This window comes from Onychomys torridus, chromosome X, assembly GCF_903995425.1.
Source record: "Onychomys torridus chromosome X, mOncTor1.1, whole genome shotgun sequence".
Taxonomy (NCBI): Eukaryota; Metazoa; Chordata; class Mammalia; order Rodentia; family Cricetidae; genus Onychomys; species Onychomys torridus.
The window spans coordinates 64,078,136-64,098,773 of NC_050466.1; the positions used below are offsets into that span (position 1 = coordinate 64,078,136).

General features: G+C 36.2%; 1 protein-coding gene across 5 annotated transcripts in view; it reads right to left on the bottom strand.

Annotated features, from left to right (window-relative positions):
* Positions 1-20,638, bottom strand: part of Bclaf3 (BCLAF1 and THRAP3 family member 3) — an 81,503-nt gene that overhangs the window by 36,811 nt on the left and 24,054 nt on the right. For 3 of the 5 annotated variants that reach the window (XM_036174234.1, XM_036174233.1, XM_036174235.1), the window contains exons 5-11: positions 19,855-20,030; positions 18,400-18,514; positions 17,043-17,106; positions 15,481-15,596; positions 8,449-8,563; positions 6,986-7,081; positions 707-859 (exon numbers count right to left, since the gene is read on the bottom strand). In XM_036174234.1, coding sequence (XP_036030127.1) covers positions 707-859; positions 6,986-7,081; positions 8,449-8,563; positions 15,481-15,596; positions 17,043-17,106; positions 18,400-18,514; positions 19,855-20,030 — 835 coding nt within the window. The remainder of the gene's footprint in view (positions 1-706; positions 860-6,985; positions 7,082-8,448; positions 8,564-15,480; positions 15,597-17,042; positions 17,107-18,399; positions 18,515-19,854; positions 20,031-20,638) is intronic. The other 2 variants (XM_036174237.1, XM_036174238.1) reach the window with 1 other exon arrangement.

Consider the following 20,638-nt stretch of genomic DNA (forward strand, 5'->3'; position numbering starts at 1 on the left):
GTCAGAGTAAATAATAAAAGCTAAGAATCCCTCTCAGGTGGAAGAAAGCTGAGCTGCAAAGATGACTCTCAAATGGAAGTCAAGATGCCAAGAAGACTCAAATAAGCTGAGTTCCATGGAAGACTCTCAGAGAAGAGCTGCAAAGATGACTGGGTCCAGAGCAACTGCCTGCAAGAGGCAGAACCCAGCAGAGCTACCTGGAGGTTTAGACCAACTGAGGCACCTGGAAAAGCACTCTCCAACCTGTTGAGCTGCCTGCAGACTGTGCAGTGTGCTCCAGGTTCCCAGGTTTGTGAGCTGTCACTCATGCTGGGGTGGGCTTTGATGAAGCAGCTGTCTTTGAGTCATCGCTGGTCGTAAGTGAGCCCAATAGAACTCACTGGCTCACCTAGTAGTACTTTGGTGGTATCTGTACTTTAGTCTGTCCTATCTGCGGTAGGTAGACACGTATGTTATGTCGCCCCAGGAAAAGTTTTGTCATACAACAAGCTGGCATATTCAAATTGTTTCAGGTAGAATGGCTAAAAGCATTTCAAATTTAAATAGTTTCACACTTCTATCAGCATTAATCTTGAAGTTTTCATTCAACTATCATACAATGTGAATGTTTTAAAAATCTAGGTCGTTTCTTAATCTAGATGAAAATCTCAATTATCTAACAAACATTTAGAGGTACTCAATATTTTTAAAAGGTTGTCAAACTAACCTTTTTTCTCCTCAGAAATCTGTTTCTGAATTTATTGGTAATAAATCCCCTTGGTCCAGCAAACCGTAAACGCTGGTATTTAGCCTGAATATACAAGCTCTTCTGTACCAGATGTGACTTAAAATGGGGCTGGAATCTGCCACCCAAAAATTTCTGTAAAGGATCCAAAGAGAATTAAATGTTAAAAATACAGTTCCCCAATCTAGTCTAATAGTATAACAGACAGGAGAATAATAATCACAACAGCCCTTGATTCTAGGCACCAGAGATATTTTAAAAATGCATTAATACCAGCCCTAAAGTATAATTTTTTCAAACTAGATACTAGTTTATTTTCTGCATTATTAAAAAAAAACTTTGCTCTATAGAAAATAGTTTTTAGAAATGGTTAGTAATGAGCCTAGGGAGATGGCTCAGTCAGTAAAGAACCTGCTAAGCAAGCATGGGGACTCAAGTTCAGATCTCCAATACCTGACTATAATTGCCAGTGATGGGGGTGAGCTAGGGAGGTACTGATAGGAAGATCCCTGGAGTTTATTGGCAAGCCAGCCTATTTGAGTTGTTGAGTTCCTGGTTCAATGTGACACTGTTTCAGAAAGCAAGGTGAATCTATTTTCATTCTTCTACATGTTGATGCTCAAGTTTCCCAATACCATTTGTTGTAAAGTACTGTTTTTCTGCAGTGTCTATTTTTGGTTTCTTTTAGCATAAACTTATATTCAGGTCCTTTATTCCATTGATCTGTGTTTTGTTTTTTTTACAAGTACTATGCTAGTTTTATTACTATGGATCTGTAGTACAGCCTGAAATTATATATGTTGATACCTCTTACACTATTCTTTTTGTTCAGAGTTGTTTTGGTTATCCTTGGGTCTTTTGTGCACTATATAAATTTTAATTTTGTCTTTTCTACGTTTATGAAAAATGTCCCTGGAATCTATAGATTGCCTTTGGAAGGACAGTGATTTTCACAATACTGAATCTTCTGATCCATAAGCATGTGAGCTCTTTGCATGTTCTCGTGTCTTCCTCAACTGTTTCCAGCATTGTCTTAGAATTTTTTTTTGTTTCTTTAGTTAAGTTTATTCTTAGGTATTCTGTGTGTGGTGTTCTGAATGAGATTTATCGATTTCTTCAGTATGTTTGTCATTTGTATACAGGAAGGCTACTAACTTTTGCATATTAATTTTATACTCTGTCACCTCACCAAAGTGTTTTCTCAGTTCTAAGAGGTTTATTTTGATGGAGTATTTAGAATCTCTAATCCTATCATTTGCAAAAAGGACTAGTTTGGCTTTTCTTATGTGTACCCCTTTTGTCTTACTGCTCTAGTGACGATTTCCAGCATTATATAGAATGGCAGTGGAGAGTGGACATCCTTGCCTTGTTCCTGATCTTAGTGGAATGCTTTGGGTTTTTCTTCATTTAGGATGAAGCTGGCTAGGTTTGTGACATAAAACCTTTATCATATTGGGATATGTTCCCTCCATCTCTAACCTCTTCATGACTTATTTTTTGGATTTCTTTTGCCTGAATGTGGATATGTGCACTACATGAATACAGTGCCAACAGAGGCCAGAAAATGGAACTGAATCCCCTGGACCTGGAGTTATGAATGTTTGTAAACTGCCAGGTGCTGGAAACCAAACCTGAGTCCTCTCCAAGAGTGATCTTTGCTGAGCTATCTCTCCAGCAACATAAACCTCATGACTTTTATCAGGAAGGGTTGCACTGGTCATGTGATTTCTATCTTTGTATTCATTTATGTAGTGAATCACATTTATTGATTTCCATATGTTGAACCATCCCTATATCTCTGGAATGAGGCAATGTGACTAAGACAAATAATTTTTTATTTAGTTCAGAAAATATGCAACTACTAATATATTTTATTTTACTTCTATGTACATCAGGTAGATTGAGCTTTATTTTTCTTTTATTTTTGTTGTTGCCTTTGTCCAGTTTGATATCAGGACAATATTGGCTTTGTAAAAAAGTTTAGAAGCATCCTTTTCTTTTCTACTTTATAAAATAATTTGAATGTACTGGTGTTAACTTTTTTGGAAGGTCTAATAGAATTTTTCAACGAAAGTATCTGGCACTGGAGGATTCTGGTGTGAGAATTTTTATTATTGCATTTTTTTTTTCAAGACAGGGTTTCTCTGTGTAGCCTTGGCTGTCCTGGACCTTGCTCTGTAGACCAGGCCAGCCTTGAACTCATAGAGCCCCACCTGCCTCAGCCTCCTAAGTGTTGGGGTTAAAGGTGTGCTGCACCACCACCACCACCACCACCACCACCACCACCACCACCACCACCCGGCTGATTTGCCTTTTTAACTTATTATTTCACCTTGGTCTAATTTTGGTAGGTCATATGCATTTAGAAATTTATCCATTCCTTTTAGAATACAGGTTTTCAAGGTATGTCCTTATGATTTTCATTTCATTGATACCTATTTTCATATTTCACTATTCATAACTAATTTTATTAATCTGAGTGTTCTCTTCCTTTGAGTTAATCTGGCTAAGGATTTATCAATCTTCTTTATTTTCTCACAGAACAAATTCTTTGTCTCACTGATTCTTTGATTTTTGTTTGTTTCTGTTTCATTAATTTCTACACTGATTTTAATTATTTCTTCCCTTCTACTATTTTGTCCAGTTTTTTTTCCCCAAGGTCTTAAGATGCATCATTATTTGAGATCTCTCAATTTTTTTGATGTCTCATCCTGCACAAAAGTCACCTCCAATCAATCAAAAAACTCAATATAAGATCTGGTACCCTGAATCTGCTAAATGAGAAAGTAAAGAGTATACTTCAACATATAAACCTAAGGGTTTTCAACATGTAGGTGTAAAGATTTTCTTTGCTTGTTTTTGTTTTTTGTTTTTGTTTTGTTTTGTTTGTTTTGTTTTGTTTTTTTGAGACAGGGTTTCTCTGTGTAGCTTTGCGCCTTTCCTGGAACTCACTTTGTAGCCCAGGCTGGCCTTGAACTCACAGAAATCCATCTGGCTCTGCCTTCCAGTGCTGGGGTTAAAGGCATGCACAACCACTGCCTGGTAAGATTTTCTGAATATGACTCTAATAGCACAGGAAATAAGGCCAATGACTAATAAATGGGATCTCATGAAACTAAAAAAACTTCTGCACAGTATGAGAAACGATTGAGTGAATAAAGAGGCAGCCTATAGAATGAAAGAAAATATCTGTCAGGTATATATCTGATAAGAATTATTAACTAGAATATAGAATAGACTCAAAAATCTAAATTCCATAAAAACAAACAACCCAAATGGGCTAAGGGACTCAACAGGGGGTTCTCAAAAGAAGAAATATAAATAGCTAAAAAACACTTTAAAAAGTGTTCACTATACTTAGTCATCAGAGAAATGTATTTTAAAAAATATTTTAAGGGCTAGAAAGAGCTTAGCAGTTAAGGCTTCTAGAAGACCACAGTTCTATCCCCAGCATTCACACAACAGTTCACAACTGCCTCTAACTCCAGTTTCGGAATCTGACACCCTCTTTGGCCTCTATGAGCACTGTATGCACATGGTATTCAGACATACATGCATGGAAAGCACCCATACACATAAAATTTTAAAAAATAATAATAAAGCTACTTTATGAGTCCATCTCACCCCAGTCTGACTGGGTGTCATCAAAGATACAAAGGACAACAAACACGGGCATGGTTATGGGAAAAGGGGACTATTTATACAACACCAGTGGAAGTGTAAACTGGTATATCCACTTTAGAAGTCAGTCTGGAGTTTCTTCAAGAAAATTAGACTACCATATGACCCAGCTATACCATTCCAAAGAAATGTATATCCTACTACAGACATTTGTTTATCCATAATCATGGTACCTCTATTCATAATAGTTAGGAAACAGAATCAGCCTAGATATCCATTAACTGATGAATGGATAATGAAACTGTGGTATGCATACACAATGGCATTTTATTCAGTTATGAAGAAAAATGAAAATAAGGAAAGTGCAGGGAAATGGATAAAACTAGAAAAACGTATTCAAGGTAATCCAGGCCCAGAAAGATAATGCATGGTCTCTCTTATGTGCAGATCCTGGCCTCAACTCTTTATTTTATGTGTTTAACTTTGAATATCTATGGGATCCAGGAAGCCCGAGAGTGGACAGTGGACTCTGTTGCTTTAAGGGAGTAGAGACAGCAGCATATAGGCAAAATGAAAGTGGAGGGGGGTACTGGGAACAAAACTGTTCAAACAGGGACTTCTAAACTTTGTGTTTTGCATTAACATGAGATTTTAAAGATAAGAAAGAAAACATCACAGTTTAATAGTGATTGGTGTGTTTATGTGAAGAGTTGACAAAGATGTACTGGCAGGGTTTTTTTTTTTTATGTCAACCTGACACAGACTTGGGTTGTCTGGAAGGATGGAATCTCAGTTGAAGAACCATATGCATCAGATGAGACTGTGGCATGTCTGTAGGGAATTTTTAAAATTAATGTTTGAAGTGGGAGGGTCCATCTCAATGTGTAGTGCCACCCCTGGGCAGGTGGTTCTCAATTGTGTAAGAAAGTAAGCTAAGCAAGCCATGGAAAGCAAGCCAGTAAGTAACATTCCTCTATGGTCTCTGCTTCAGTTTGCTGCCTTGGCTTCCCTTGATGATGAATGTAACCTGTGAGCCAAATAAACCCTTCCACCCCAAAGATGATTTTGGTCAGTGCTTTTTCATAGCAACAGAAAAGGAAGCAAGGTCAGCATGACATTGTGGAAAGGGGTTAGTGAGAAAGAATATAAGAGCTGTAAGATAATGAGAAGGGCTGGGGAATGCCATTTTCTAAGCATGATACAACCAAGGCAATCATAAACTAACACATCTAATAGTCAGCTACAGATGGGAAAGAAGACCATAAGGCCCTATCACACCCTGTAGAAACTAATGCACACTAAAGAAACTAACAGATTCTGGGAAAAAGGGAGGCATAGTACCCAGTTATGTTGCCACTGATGAACCCACTGGGTCTAATGGATAGTTTCAAGCCCAAAGGCATACATACAACCCTAAACTCTGTGGGACACAAGACAAAAACACATTTATAAGAAAGTAGAGGCAGACGGGTGGGAGTAAAAGAAGACACAGTTGGGGCAAAAGTAACCTGAATGTATTATATACACATCTTAAGTTGTCAAAGAAGAAATTTATCAATCAAAGAAAAATAAGGTGGAGTACAACTAAGGAAGTCATCCAACGGCTACGTTTGGTCTCCAAATACTTGTACACTGCATGCACAAACACATACACACACAAAGAGGAAAGATAAAAGAACTTGAAATGAATTCTTGGTATTTATCATACTAAAAAAATATATCTTCAAAAGTTCTAATTAGCTAAGTTTATTTTTTTGATTTATGGTGATTATGTCAAGTACGAGCGAAGGGGTAAAGACATTAAGTAAAAATACCTATGAATCAAAACCTTTAAACTTTATTCCTGGGATTGGGAAGATGGGACTTGCCACTCTTCCAGAGGACCCAAGTTCAGTTCCCAGCACTCAAGTTGGGTAGCTCACAACTGCCTGCAATTCCAGTTGCAGGGTATCTAATACTTTCATCTGGCCTCCATGGAGGGGGGCTGCACATATGTGCATACCCTCACAGACAAATAAAATACAATTTATTCACTTTTCTTTACCATAAAATAGCAAATATTAATTGTATGAATGATAAAAACTAAATTCTACCTACATTTTTGTCCAGTATAGTAGACATAGAAGACTATAAATATTTTTGGTTTTGATCTTGTTATTTTGTACTGGAGGTGGGAAGAAGGCGGAGTCTTTAGTTTTGTCAGACATAAACCAATCTTATGCAAACTTTCCCAGCAATTCTACAAACCTCCCTCCCTCCCTCATCTCATACTCCTTGGGGCTAGTTGCAGTTCCAAGCAACCTCCTAGAACAGTTTGAGAAGTGACCCAGCCCACGTGTTTACACATGGAATCTACTCTGCCCTACTAAGTCTTAAACCTTTGGTAATTTCTAGAAACAGCTACATTACTATTTGAAAAAAGGGTTCCCCTGGTAAAAATGAAATTTGAAGTCAAATTAAACATCACTATTAAACTAGTAACCATTAAATATACATTCTAGAAATATTCATAGAAACCAAAACACTAGTTTATAGTTATTGTTTAAAATACTATAAAAGTAGCTTTTAATTTACTAATGCAACATTATTTCCAATATATAAGCTCATGGGCAGACATAAATGAAAGACAACACTCAATACCTTGAAAGATCTTTTAGAGCCTCTTCTGTTTTGATGATTTTCCTCAACTCTAAATATCTTCTGAGTAATGCCATCTTTTCTCTGCATAGTATAATTCTGAATAAAAAGTATTAATATGAGTTAATATACCTTAAGGGTTACTTTAAAAACTAGTCTCACCAATTAAGACATATATTTGAAGATAAGACCCCAAATCAGGGAGCATGGAGCTTACATACTTCTTCTCTCATATGACCCATGCTAGTTTGTGAGGGCCAGTTTCATTCATGCCTGTGAGAAGTGTGAAAAAAAACACTCTGTATAACACAATGATTAACTTTTAGAAAGTGGACTATAGATCTAGTATTGACTCATGTATGCATCTTTGAAAGAAAGAAACCCATTACTAGCAGGACTTGGTAAAGGTTGTCTATTGTTCAAGAAATACCACAAATTCTCTACATTGCTAGTAGGCAAGTTAGCCTAACAAAGATAGACTTTAATCTACTGAAGGTGATATTCTTACAATAGCTTGGAAAGGGCCAGAAATAAAAGAAAGAACTACATTAGCAATCTAACTACACAGAACCCGAATCCTTTAGCAGAAACAATTAAGATGGTATCCATTCTCCAGTTTCCTATTTCTAAAATCAATAGTCTTATTACCTTCTACTTAATCCATTTCTGTAGAGTCTGGCCAGAGGGAGGATTGTACTAGGCAGCTGCTGACATGGCTCCTAATAACCTCCATCAATGATCCTTCTCTTTGTGGGCATGGTCTAGTAGCTTGCTTCTTGTAATAACCGTATGGTAAAGGAATGGGATATTACTTCTAATATTAGGTTACAAACTAACTGTCTCCTATCATTTAGTCGTCACTTACAGAAGCGCTGTTGGCTATTACTTCATGATCTAGTCTATAAGCAAATCTTTAAAATAGATTAGTGGTTTTGTGGGGAATGGAAACGTGTAATATTAAGCAGGCATGAGAGCTCTTACTGGGTAATGACAATATCCTGTGCAGGCATGGTGGCATATGCCTGTAATCCCAGCATTCAGGGGGTGAAGGAAGATGGGTTGCAAATTTGAGGCTTGCCTGGAGTATACAGTAAGTTCCACTGCTTAGTCTGAGCAACAAAGTAAAATCCTGTCTTAAGTCCAACAACTGGATTACAATGATGACTACAACACACCTTGAAGAGTTACTAAAAATCACCAAATTATACACCTGAAATAAATGAACTTGATAGTGTGTAAATCCTATTAATGAAGGTGTTACCAAAACATCTTAAGAAAACTAGTACTATAATAAATGAAGTTTCGACTAAATCAGAGAAGAGCTTTCTTCTGTCATAAATTCTTTTAAGCCTCAACACTGTTATAACACATAATAAAATTACAAGCACTTTGAAAAATATATACATATATATATATATATGTATATATAATGTACAAAAATGAAAAACTTGAAACTCCAATCTTACTATGTAAGGTTTCTGAATAAATTTTCTAAAATTTGATTTTATAAAATGTGGAGGCTTTTGAAATCCATCAGCACGAATAGTCTTCACCTTTGAAGAACTGGGACACTGGTGATTCCTAATAAAGGGAAAGAAAGAATCTTGTTACTTTAATCAGTTAAAGAGAAAAAAACTTGAGACACATAACACAACAGTAAAATTTCAATGATCTGTCACTGCTAAAATTATAAATGATAGTCATTAAGACTGTTGTTTTCAACAAGCATTATTTAACTAAGCTGGAAGTTAGCAATAGAGGAAAAACAACATTCCTTGTACTAGGGGTCTCACTCTGAGGTCCAAGGACAGGATTCCTGGAGCTGATATATGTAAGTTTCTGCCCCCTCAGGAAAAAGTATCACTGCCTCCCCCGCTCCTACTTCCTGAGATTCTTGGCAGAAGTATCAATGGCTTATGACCCAGCCCATTTTTCAGAGGTAAGGTAGGAGACTAGAACATGGTCGCCTCACTGGCAAACTGTGGGCTCTCATGCTGCAAAGGACAGGCTCCCAGCTCCTTACAATGTGAGGGATATTGAGGTCACAATGGGCTCCTCCAGGTCTGCTTGGTAAGAAGATCCTAGAAGGCTCATTTCTATAGCTCTTGGCAATTCCTTTCCTTGTCATATCCCACATCTCCCCATAACATTCTTTTTTTTTTTTACCCCGAGACCATGAACTTAGTATGGGATAAAATTCAGTCTTCATGATTTCCCATGTCTTTTATGCCCTAGCTCTTTATGGCCTTACTATCTGCTTTCCTCCAACCTCCCAAACACATGTATTGAACTTTAAATAATTAACTTTGTATATATAGTTCCCAGCACATACCATGATCTTTCCTGTTTCCATAACTTTGTACCTGCAATTCCTTCTGTGATCATTTTCTTCCATTTAGATTAACTTCAAAGCTTGGCTCCATTCATACCTTGTCCAAAAATTTTCCTAAACTCCTCTGAGGTAGAATAGATAACCCTACTGTGACACATACGGCATTTAGGGGTCCTAACAACTATCTCTCCTATTTGTAGCTACTGCTTATACCTGTGTGTTTGATGGAATAAGCTTTGAATACCACCATGGATGGTTTATTTGTGGTCCCAGCGCTGACCCCAGAACCTGGCACAAAATAAGACTTTGGGGTCTATGAAATGGTCAGAAACCCGCTGCCCTGATAAAATGTTTGTGATGTAGTACTAAGTCAAAACAGCAGTGTGTAACTGCAAAATATACATTGAGATTAATTTCAGTACTTAAAAAGCATACATATATGCCTATAAAAAAGGTAAATGTCAAAAATAGACTAAATAGCCGGGTGATGGTGGCGCACGCCTTTAATCCCAGCACTTGGGAGGCAGAGGCAGGCGGATCTCCGTGAGTTTGAGGCCAGCCTGGGCTACCAAGTGAGTTCCAGGAAAAGGGCACAAAGCTACACAGAGAAACCCTGTCTCGAAAAAAACAAACAAACAAAAAATAGAATAAATATTAGAAGTGCCCATTTGCCTATTTGGCAAAATTACAAATGCTTTATGTTTTAAAAATTCTCTTTGCAAAACATATCCAATAAAGAAATACAGGTTGAACATCCCTAATACGAAAATCTGAAATGCTCCAAAATCTGAAGCCTTCTGAGAACCAACATGAAGAAAAATTCTACACCTGACCATATAAGACAAATCACAGTCAAAAATAGCCACATTAAAATACTGTATAAAATTTCCTTCTGTATATGAATGAAAGAACATAGATGAATTTCATGTTTATTTATGGGGCTCTCCTACCCACAATAGCTGATTATATATATGCAAGTACTCCAAATAATCTAAAATCTGAATCATTTCTGGTCACAAGCATTTCCAGTAAGTAACAGTCAAACTGTAGTATCTAGAATACATAAAGAACTCTTAACATGTAACTATATTTTATTATTGTGTGTAGATGAACCAATCACACATGTGGAGGAGGTCAAAGGAAAGTATGTACATCTCAGGTTGTCAAGTTTGGTGAAAGTACCTTTACCCACTGAACATTCTCATGGCCTGGAGAACAGTAAAGAACTCTTTTATCCTGGTGTGGTATCATGCCTTTAATCCCAGCACTTAGGAGGCAAAGTAGATAGGTCTCTATGAGTGTGAGGCCAGCATGAGTTACATAGTGAGTTCTAGGCCAGCCAGGACTTCATAGTGAGACCCTGTCTCAAAACAAAAACAACTCTCCCAAATATTATACCTCAGCAATAAAGACTTTAACTTGATTATAAAATGGGCAAAGGATATGAACAAAAATTTCTCCACATAAGACATATAAATGGCCAAAAAGCATATGAAAAAAGTTCATCATTAATCATTAGGGAAATGCAAATCAAAACCAGTGAGGTGCTATCTTATATTCACTAGAATAGAAAGGCTACAGTAAAAAGATGGAATACTTGAGTGTTCCTAACAGCACTACTTATAATAGGCAAAAGGTGGAAAACCCTCAAATATCCATTAAAAAACAAACAACCAGGTAAATACAATGTGGTATATCCAAAGACTATTCCAGCCTTAAATGAAGTTGGGTTTTTTTGTTTGTTTGTTTGTTTGTTTGTTTGTTTGTTTGTTTTTGAGCTGAGGATCGAACCCAGGGCCTTGTGCTTGCTAGGCGAGCGCTCTACCACTGAGCTAAATCCCCAACCCCTAAAATGAAGTTTTTAAGGAAAGAAACATTGACATACAACACTACATGGATGAAACTTAAGCATTATGAAAGTGAAATAAGCCATAAAATGTGATTTTTTTCTATAATTCTTACAGCCCATTTTCTACCCTGCAGCTATAGTAAACCTTTTAAAATTTAAGAGGTTATGTCTTTTCTTTAGTTAGACCTTTAAATGTTTCTAATTTCACTCACTGTAAAATAGTCTTCTTGTCCTTTGAGTGCTTCATGATTAGGCCTCATCTACTAACTTTTCCCCTTTTGTATGCCTTGTATACATTTACATATCTCTAAGTTTATGTAGGTGCAGGCACACATGTGCTACAGGGCATATATAAGAGTCAGATGTTGACCTAGGGTATCACTCTTCACCTTCCGCCTTGCTGGGAACCAGGTCTCTTGTTTGTTCACTGTTGCTCTCAGACTAGTCCACAAGCCTCCAGTTACCTGCTCTCTGCCTCCCGTCTCCCAGCAGGAGCACAATAGGAATATTCTGAGGACCTAAATCTAAGTACGGCTTGCACAGCAAGTGCTTCGCCCACTGAGCCATCTCCCCAGTCTCTCTCTCCTCTTTCTACCATATTGCAACCCTACCAGACACAATTCTAGTCCTTAGCCAAGAAGAAACATGTTTTTGCCTTAACATCTTTGCATCTGGTTCCCTGTTTTGAAGTACTACACTCTCAGGTATGATGTAGCAGGCTGTCTCCTTCGATCGATTCATATGCGCACTCCATATGCCCATTTCACTGACATTTTCTTTCTCCTACCATTAAGTTCCAAGTGCCAAGAAGTCAAGAGCTTTGTGTAGTTTTTATTGTATCCCCAACACATAAAAATGTCACTTAACAATAAGGAAATTATATATCTCCTGTATATGAAAAGACCTCTATGAAATTCACCCTAGTTTAGTATAAACCATCCTTCCCCATAAGTTCCCTAGAGAATAATAAAGTTTTGACACTTTCATGTACTTTTGAAGCTCACTGATTCATATTTACACATAGCCCATACCTATATAACACATCTCAATTATATTGTAGAGGACTTAGTAACTCTGGTTAGAAGAAGGAGAAATCATGTGTCAGAAGACCTGGAAGAAAGACATCATAAGACCTGGAGACATCAAGGTAAAATATTGGTCATACTGAGGAGCCAATAAAGAACAGCAAGGTCTTATACATTGTATAGAATGCCAAAGAAATGAGCTTGTTGACAAAGGATCCCAAGACATTAAGGAATAGTAATTCAGATAGAAAAGCCTTACAGCTAAAGTATCATCGGCCCAGTCTACTGCTCTATGAAGTCTTTAAGCATTCAACAAATAAGGCAATGAAATATAGTGATGAACAAACACAGATAGCCTTCATATAACTTACATGTTAATGGAAATCCCATAGGAGGAAATCACTAAATCCTATGTGGGTTTTTTTGTTTGTTTGTTTGGTTGGTTGGTTTTTCGAGACAGGGTTTCTCTGTGTAGTTTTGGTGCCTGTCCTGGAACTCACTCTTTAGACCAGGCTGGCCTCAAACTCACAGAGATCCACCTGGCTCTGCCTCCCGAGTGCTAGGATTAAAGGTGTGTGTCACTGCCGCCCAGCCAATCCTATGATTTAAGACATTATGCTTTATCTGAATTTCTCTAGAAACTTATTGAAATTTACTTAAGTAAAAATGAGACCAAACTTCTGACAAATTCATTTGGCAAACTTCATTTCTAAGATAAAAGGATAAATTTTACTTTAATAAGGAAACTGAATTGAGTCAAAGATGAGCAATTCTACATCATTTAAAAATTTTAAATTTCATGTTTATTTGGAGTGTGTGTTTGTATAGGTGCATATATTCATGTGTAAATGTGTGCATGCCCCTATTATGATACGCATGTGCAGGCCAGAGAACTACATGTAGGATTCACCTTTTTTCTTCCACATGGGTTCCAGAAATTGAACTCAAGTTGTCAGCCTTGACAGAAGGCACCTTTATTTAACCACTGAGCAATCTCCCTAGATCTGGTATCATTTTAAAAAGTAAAAAGTAAAAAAAAAAACAAAAAAAAACCAAAAAACCACAAAGAACTCCACAGGTATTGGTAAAGACATGGACAACTGAACCTCTCATGCATTGCTGGTAGAGTATAAAATGATGTAGTCATTTTGGAAAACATTTGGCAATAACCACCTAACTCCTCAATTTTACATATGGGTATATAGTTAATAAAAAGGAAGACATGACCACACAAAAACTTGCACACAAAATGTTCACAACACTATTTATTCACAATAACCAAAAAGTGGAAACAAATCAAAAGTCCATCAACTGATAAATGGATAAACAACATATGACACATCCATACAATGGAGCATTATTTAGCCATAAAAAAAATCTTTGTGCTATAGCATGGATAAACTTTTAATACATGCTACATAAAATAAGAAGTCATAAAAAGCCAAACATTATATTACTGCATTTATATGAAATGTTGAGAATAGCCAATCCACAGAATGTGTAACAGTGGTTGCCACGGAAGGGAAAAAGAAAAAATGGTGGGTGGGGGTTCCACAGCTGGGTACACTCTTTCTTTCTGAGGTGACAAAATATTTTTGAGATAAGTGGTTCTTATACAACTCGGTGAATATAGTAAAAACAACTCAATCACTTACTTATAAAGGGTGAATTTTATGGCAAAGAAATTTCTTAAAAATTCTCATGTTTCATGCTACAACATTGTCCTCAAGCTAACACTAACAAGCTTAACACTAACCAGCTACATTTTACTTAATCCTGATCACCATTATGAGGTAAGCATAGTTCTCATCCCTATTTCACAGATGAGGAAACAGAGGCTAGGTAACCTACCCCAAATCATTTACATAGTAAGGATTCTTAGAGCTGGGCACTGAACCCAAGTAGAATGCCAGCATTCAACTCTAATCATCTCAAGGGGTAATATACCTGGAGTATTTATGATAGTTATCATCATAAATGTTCAATAAATCTATTTCTTGGTTCACTGTGTTTCTAAAGCTTTTTTAGCCAAGAAAAACACAACAGACAGATTGTTACTTGAAACACAGTAATACTGTGTTAAGCATATCATATTAGGAAATTGGTGACTTTTGCCCAACCAAGGACAAGATTTTTATATATTCCAATTGTTTTATATGCCAAAACACATAGTTTCACTAACTTTTAATTGGTCCCAAACTTACTATCACAATCAAGTCCAGTTAAAACAAGCTCCACATATTTTCGCTAAGGCTAGTTAGGTCTGGAGTTGATTTAAAAATCTAGTCAAATATTTAAATGTTTTAAGAGTTGATACTAAGGATTATAGAAAAACAATTATCACTATCTCTTTCTATTCATATCCCTGCTTTTGAAGAGATTCAAATTGGTTAAGGACTCTTGTCCAAACTAGAAATTATCTCATTCAATTACTCCTCATAATCATATGGAGTCACATAGTTGCCATAGGTTCTACCAGTTCTCAGAACTAGAGGTAGACTGGGGCCAATTTAGATGACTAAAGACCCCTGCAAAGAAGTGTGAGGTTGAATACAAAAACGTGATATGATGATGATCTCTTTGCTATACATGGCATAACTTCTAAGACACCAGTGACTTAATAGTATAGCTGCTCCTGCAGAATAACCTGGTCTTATCATTATAGTATGGAGAGATTCCTAAAGATTGATAAAATTTGTTGACAAACAGTTTGTAAATGGGCAGAGTCAATGAGATTCAAATTAACGTCTCCTGTTGTTTTTCTTTTTCTTTTCTTTTTTTTTTTTTTTGTCTTGTTTTGTTTTTGAGACAGGATCGCATCTGCCTCCAGAGTGCTAGGATTAATGGTGTGCACAACCACTCCTGGCCTCTTCCACCTGTTCTATTACACATGCCTACTTCATAGATCCAAGAAGAGTTCCCAAAGAGAACTATACTGACCTCAGAATTTTGTAGTCATTCAAACTAAGTCAGAATCTAAGGGTCCACACCTATTATAGTTTCAATCTGCTTGAGCTCAACAGTCTATAAAGTCCTAGCTCCTGCTAACTCAAACAGTTATTATACTCTTCTTCTCTAGAATTACAAAGACCTCAAATATTCACCCACTCCATTGTTTTTGATGTTTAACTCAAACTTCATGTGATAACCAATGAACAACTGAAACATTTTAATAAACATAAAATGGATCTGAAGACTCAAATCCCTAGACTAACATTAATCACACAAAAATGTAATAACTGCTGAAACCAAAAGCTCCCTGATAGCAGGCTATTTTTCATTTACTGATTACCTCTCTGTAGGACTAGCCATGTGAAAAATGTTCTCATCTTCATTCTGTAACCGCTCTTTTCTCCTCCTTTCAATGTCATGTCGTAGGTCATTTGCATCTATTACTTTGACCAGAGTCTGAAGGATTTTGACAGAATACAAACCATTCACATTACTGTTAGTTGCACAAAGACCATGTCTAACAAGAACCTTAATTGAAACTCTAATTATTTTATACTCATCCTGCTAATGGTAGTATAAACTAATATATTTTGAGACACAATTGATGTTAGAAAAGTTCAACTGACGTTAGAAAAGTTCTTAGTATCTAACAGAAAGCTGCCTCTTTAAAAATATCTAACAGAACAAAAAGGGAACAACTTAAATGTAAAAATAATTTAAAGGGAAGAAAAGAATGATCCAGTAAGTTAGGGAAAATAAATCAACAAAATTGTTATAGCCATTAAAATTAATAAATGATACATGGAATATGGAAAACATTTACTGAAAAAAATTCAAAATTTAAAAACTCCAATTGTAAAAGGCCATGGGGGGAATTTAGAACTTTTACATAAAAGAGATATTGTGGATTATGAAAAAGCATATTGAATTGCATCTGACAGACTGTTAAAATATACCATGTTATAGAACAGGAATTATGGATTTTTTAAGTCTTCAAATTTCCTGCAAGTTCGCTACAAAGATAGTTAGAAATTTTCTCAAAGTATCATTCAATAAAATAAGCTATCTGTATTAATATAAACTTTGTAAGTAAAATATTACTTATACAGTCTATCAAAAATACATTAAAATCTCTTCACTACAGAACTAGTCTCAAAGGAAAAATGGACAATTCATTTGGAATTTGACATGCTTTTAAATATTTGCCTTCCAACCTGGTTAGTCATGACAGTCTTCCTAATCAGTAAACTAAGAGAAGGTGGGAAGCGGAGGTGTTGGGTAGGAGCCACGCACATGACAATGGAAAAATTTAGTATTATCTTCATTATTTTGCTACTTTATATTCCACAGAATCATTCTTAAATTCTACAGCAAACAGAAGGGCAGCACCACAGGTTCCTTTGCATTTCTTTCACATACAATTAAAAATATATTCCATGTGCCGGATTTGAAAAAATGGCTACCAATCATATTTTCTATAAGCTTTACACTGAAGACTCTGGGGATGAGTATTAAATATATTTTTTTTAAATAAAAAAAAATCTGAGACAGGGTTTCTCTGTAAAAGCCCTAGCTTTGTAGACCAGGCTGGCCTCAAACTCAGAGATCCACCTGCCTCCGCCTCCCAAGTGCTGGCATTAAAGGCATGGGCCATGACCACCCTTATATGTGATTTTTAAAGCAACTTTTCAAAGCTGTTATCCTTAATAATCTCTAAGAAGATTTTTGTCTTATTTTGGTATTTTCACCCCATCCTGGACTACAATCAGTTACTTGGAGACTACACTTTTTCAATTTTAGATTCCTGGATATCAGCCTTTCTTCATACACCTTTAATTCCTTTCTGGACCCTATCACAAACCCTTTTCCTGCTACTATACCAATATAATTGTATTCACTTACCTTATCTGGTTCATATACCATAGTCTGTTTATTCTGAAGATCAGCCAAAGACATATCTATTCTCCTAAAATAATAAAAGCAAATAAATAAATAAATAAATATGCTAATTATCTTATGCACTGATACCTTGTGGTGATATTGTGTTCCCGAAAATATTGTGCACCCCAATAAATTTATCTGGAGTCAGAGAATGAACAGCCACTAGACAGACATAGAGGCCAGAAAATGGTAGCACACACACCTTTAATCCTAGCCTTCTGGAAGCAGAGATCCATCCGGATCTCTGAGTTTAAAGCCACACATGGTGACTCATGCCTTTAATCCCACAAAGTGAGCCTTTAATCCCAGGAAGTGATGGCAGGAAGTAGAAAGGTATTTAAGGCGAGAGGACAAGGAATTAGGCTGGTTAAGCTTTTAGGCTTTTGAGCAGCACAGTTCAGCTGAGATCTATGAGGCTTCCAGACTGAGGAAACAGGATCAGCTCAGAAATTGGTGAGGTGAGGAAGCTGTGGCTTGTTCTGCTTCTCTGATCTTCCAGCATTCACCCCAATAACTGGCCTTGGGTTTGTTTTTATTAATAAGACTCTTTAAGATTCATGCTACAATACCTTGATTGTTTTACTACAGAATATAATTTGGAATAAAAACAGGTTTTAAAAAAAGCAAAAGAAGCCTACTGTTGGCAGGTTTTCATTTATTTTATTTTTTTTTCTAATGCAGCCCTGGCTGTTCTGAAACTTACTGCCTTCAATAAGAGATCTGCCTCCCTCTGTCTCCCAAGTGTTGGGATTAATGTCATACCCCACCATGCCCTGCTAGGTTTTCACCTGTATGGCAATCTACTAGGTCATACATATCCTATGAACCACACTATAGGGAAGTTTTGGCGCTTCTCTAATCACTAGTAACTGTGACCTAAAACTGTATTTTGGTGATACACAACATTATAACATTGATTCAATTTAGTACTCCAGTTATGCTCAGACAAGTGCCAGCAGAAAGGCATTCTTTTATCCTCAGACCTCAAAACAATCATTTGTGATCACTTAAAGTAACCAATCTTCCAATGTTAACTTCAGTAGGCAACTAGTATAGACACAACAGAATCAAAGGTAGGTAAATATTTTAAAAGTCCCAACATTCAAACAGTGTTAGTCAATGACATTAATGCAACCTACTTCATCGATGTGCACTGGTCCAGTAACTGCTTACACTGGTCTTATTTTTTTATGTACAAAGTATACCCATAGAGTCTATACCACACCCAGGAAAGCAAGCTTAGAAAGCTGGACCTTTCCCAATCTATTCTGAGGTTTATTTTCATGAGGTAAATGGAAAGAGAGTAATTAATCATTACCTGTGAAATTCGGGATCCGAATTAAATTTCATTTGATTGAAATCTGCACCATGTCTGTTATGAATTCTTGAGAAACGCTCATTTAAAGTAACATCAGATGCTGCAAAACAACTTGCTGGAAAAGGAAACAAATAGCTCCATGTCAACGTGAAAGTGACTGCCATTAAAAAGATTCTATAAAGCTCAAGATCAAGAAGGGGCATTAAAATACATCCAAATTGTTCTCCTTTGAAGAGAAATAGGACCCAAACTTCATTTGCATATTAACTTGCTTTTCTAAACCCAAACAAGAGTTTTGAAAAACTTGACTTATGAACTGAAAGATTTTCTTCCTATCTGCCATGTTTGCTTTCTTGTACAGAAGAATGACATTGTCAAAGTGAGAATCATTCTCCATGGTAAGACCACACTCTATCAAGAATGAAAGACAGAGTTCAACAACAGTGAAAATTATATCAACTAACAATTTCACCAAAATAATCTCTCAACAAATGCTGAATGTTCTGTTTAAATACCTACTAGGGTGCCTTCCAACATCATTTCACTTTTACATTAACATCAATTCATAAAGACATTCTAAAATTAGCTATGCTGCAAGCTCTTAATAGTACAGAAAGGAGAATACACTTAATTGGTCCCAATGTTATGCAAGCAATCTTCTCTCCTAATTCACTAGTCTTGTTCTAGAACACTCTGATTTTCTGTAAAATACTACCATACTTTCTGAAAACTATACTTTTTTTTAGGAAAAAGTGTTGGAGCTGAGAGTGTAAACTGTTCCCGACAAACTGTATACTTTATTTTTTATTCATATTTTCTCAAGTTTTGGGGGAATCAAAGTCAGGGTCTTGCAAATAAAAATTTGACATTCTTGAAAGTCTGTTGTTTAGAATATCTATAATTTATGCAGCACTGCTAGGGAAAGTTGTTTTACATCACTGCTTTTCTAATTAGTGAAAAGTTATCAAAAGCAAAACTTTACTGCAAATCTTTAAAGCCCTAATGAACTCTTGGATGTCACAAAGAATGAAATCTTCCACTGATCACACAGCAACAAGTTTATGGCACAAAGTCCTAGGAAGGCCCTGGGGAGGGTTGTAACATCATCAAATAACCTAACTTCTAGATTATCTGGGAGTTATACCTGGTTTTGTTGCTTCTTCCTCCTTTGTTAGGCTCTCAGTATGCCTGTTGTTTGGATCAGGTTGATCTTTTACTAACTAATGGTTTGTACTCTACTAGCATTTGAAGCAGACAGTTATTGAAAATACATAAAAAAAAACCAACTAGGCTTGAATGAATGTCTGGTACTCTTTCCAAAAGATTTTCTAACTTAGACCTACTTAAAATGGAATATTAATTACAATTAAACTACATCAAAGATATTTATACCTTGTAAAAGTTGGTCCATTATTTTTGTGCTAGATATAATGTTTGGGTAAACTATATACCAACCTTTAACTTCATGGATTAGTGCTATGATTTCCTGAGCAAATTCTTCTGTAGGTTTGTTTTCAGGATTCTGAGGTGAGTCAAGATGTTGAAATACTGGATGAAAACTGTCATTTTTTCTGCCAACAGCAACCAAATCATGTGACAGCTGTCTATCTGCAGAATATCCAGAAGTAGACCTAAAATAATTTGAGATGTTTAGATTTGAAACTGTTCAGCTAAGGATGAAATTTGTTAAAATTAAGATAGCTAAACATTAAAATATTTTTTTACTCTATCATAACTTAGGCACTAAATTACATGCAATAAAACTAGGAAACCATGAGTGGAAGGTAAGTATAGACAAATGGTCCTGAACTCTTTTCAAATAACAAGTCTAAGTGAATTTTTCCTTCAAACACATGGCATTAAAGTCACCTAATCATGGCCGGGTGGTGGTGGCGCACGCCTTTAATTCCAGCACTTGGGAGGCAGAGGCAGGCAGATCTTTGTGAGTTCGAGGCCAGCCTGGTCAACAGAGCAAGATCCAGGAAAGGCACAAAGCTACACAGAGAAACCCTGTCTCAAAACATAAAAAATAAAAAAATAATAAATAAATAAATAAGGTCACCTAATATACAAGAAATAATCAGACTATTTTTCTACTTCAATATTGTCAAAATATTGTAAACAACCACTTTGAACCACACTTTGAACCATACATTTTCCCTACTTTAAAAGTGGTTATTAAACCTAAAAACTTGACTTTATAAAAATTCTCTCTCACTTAAGTAAGGAGAACCTTAGA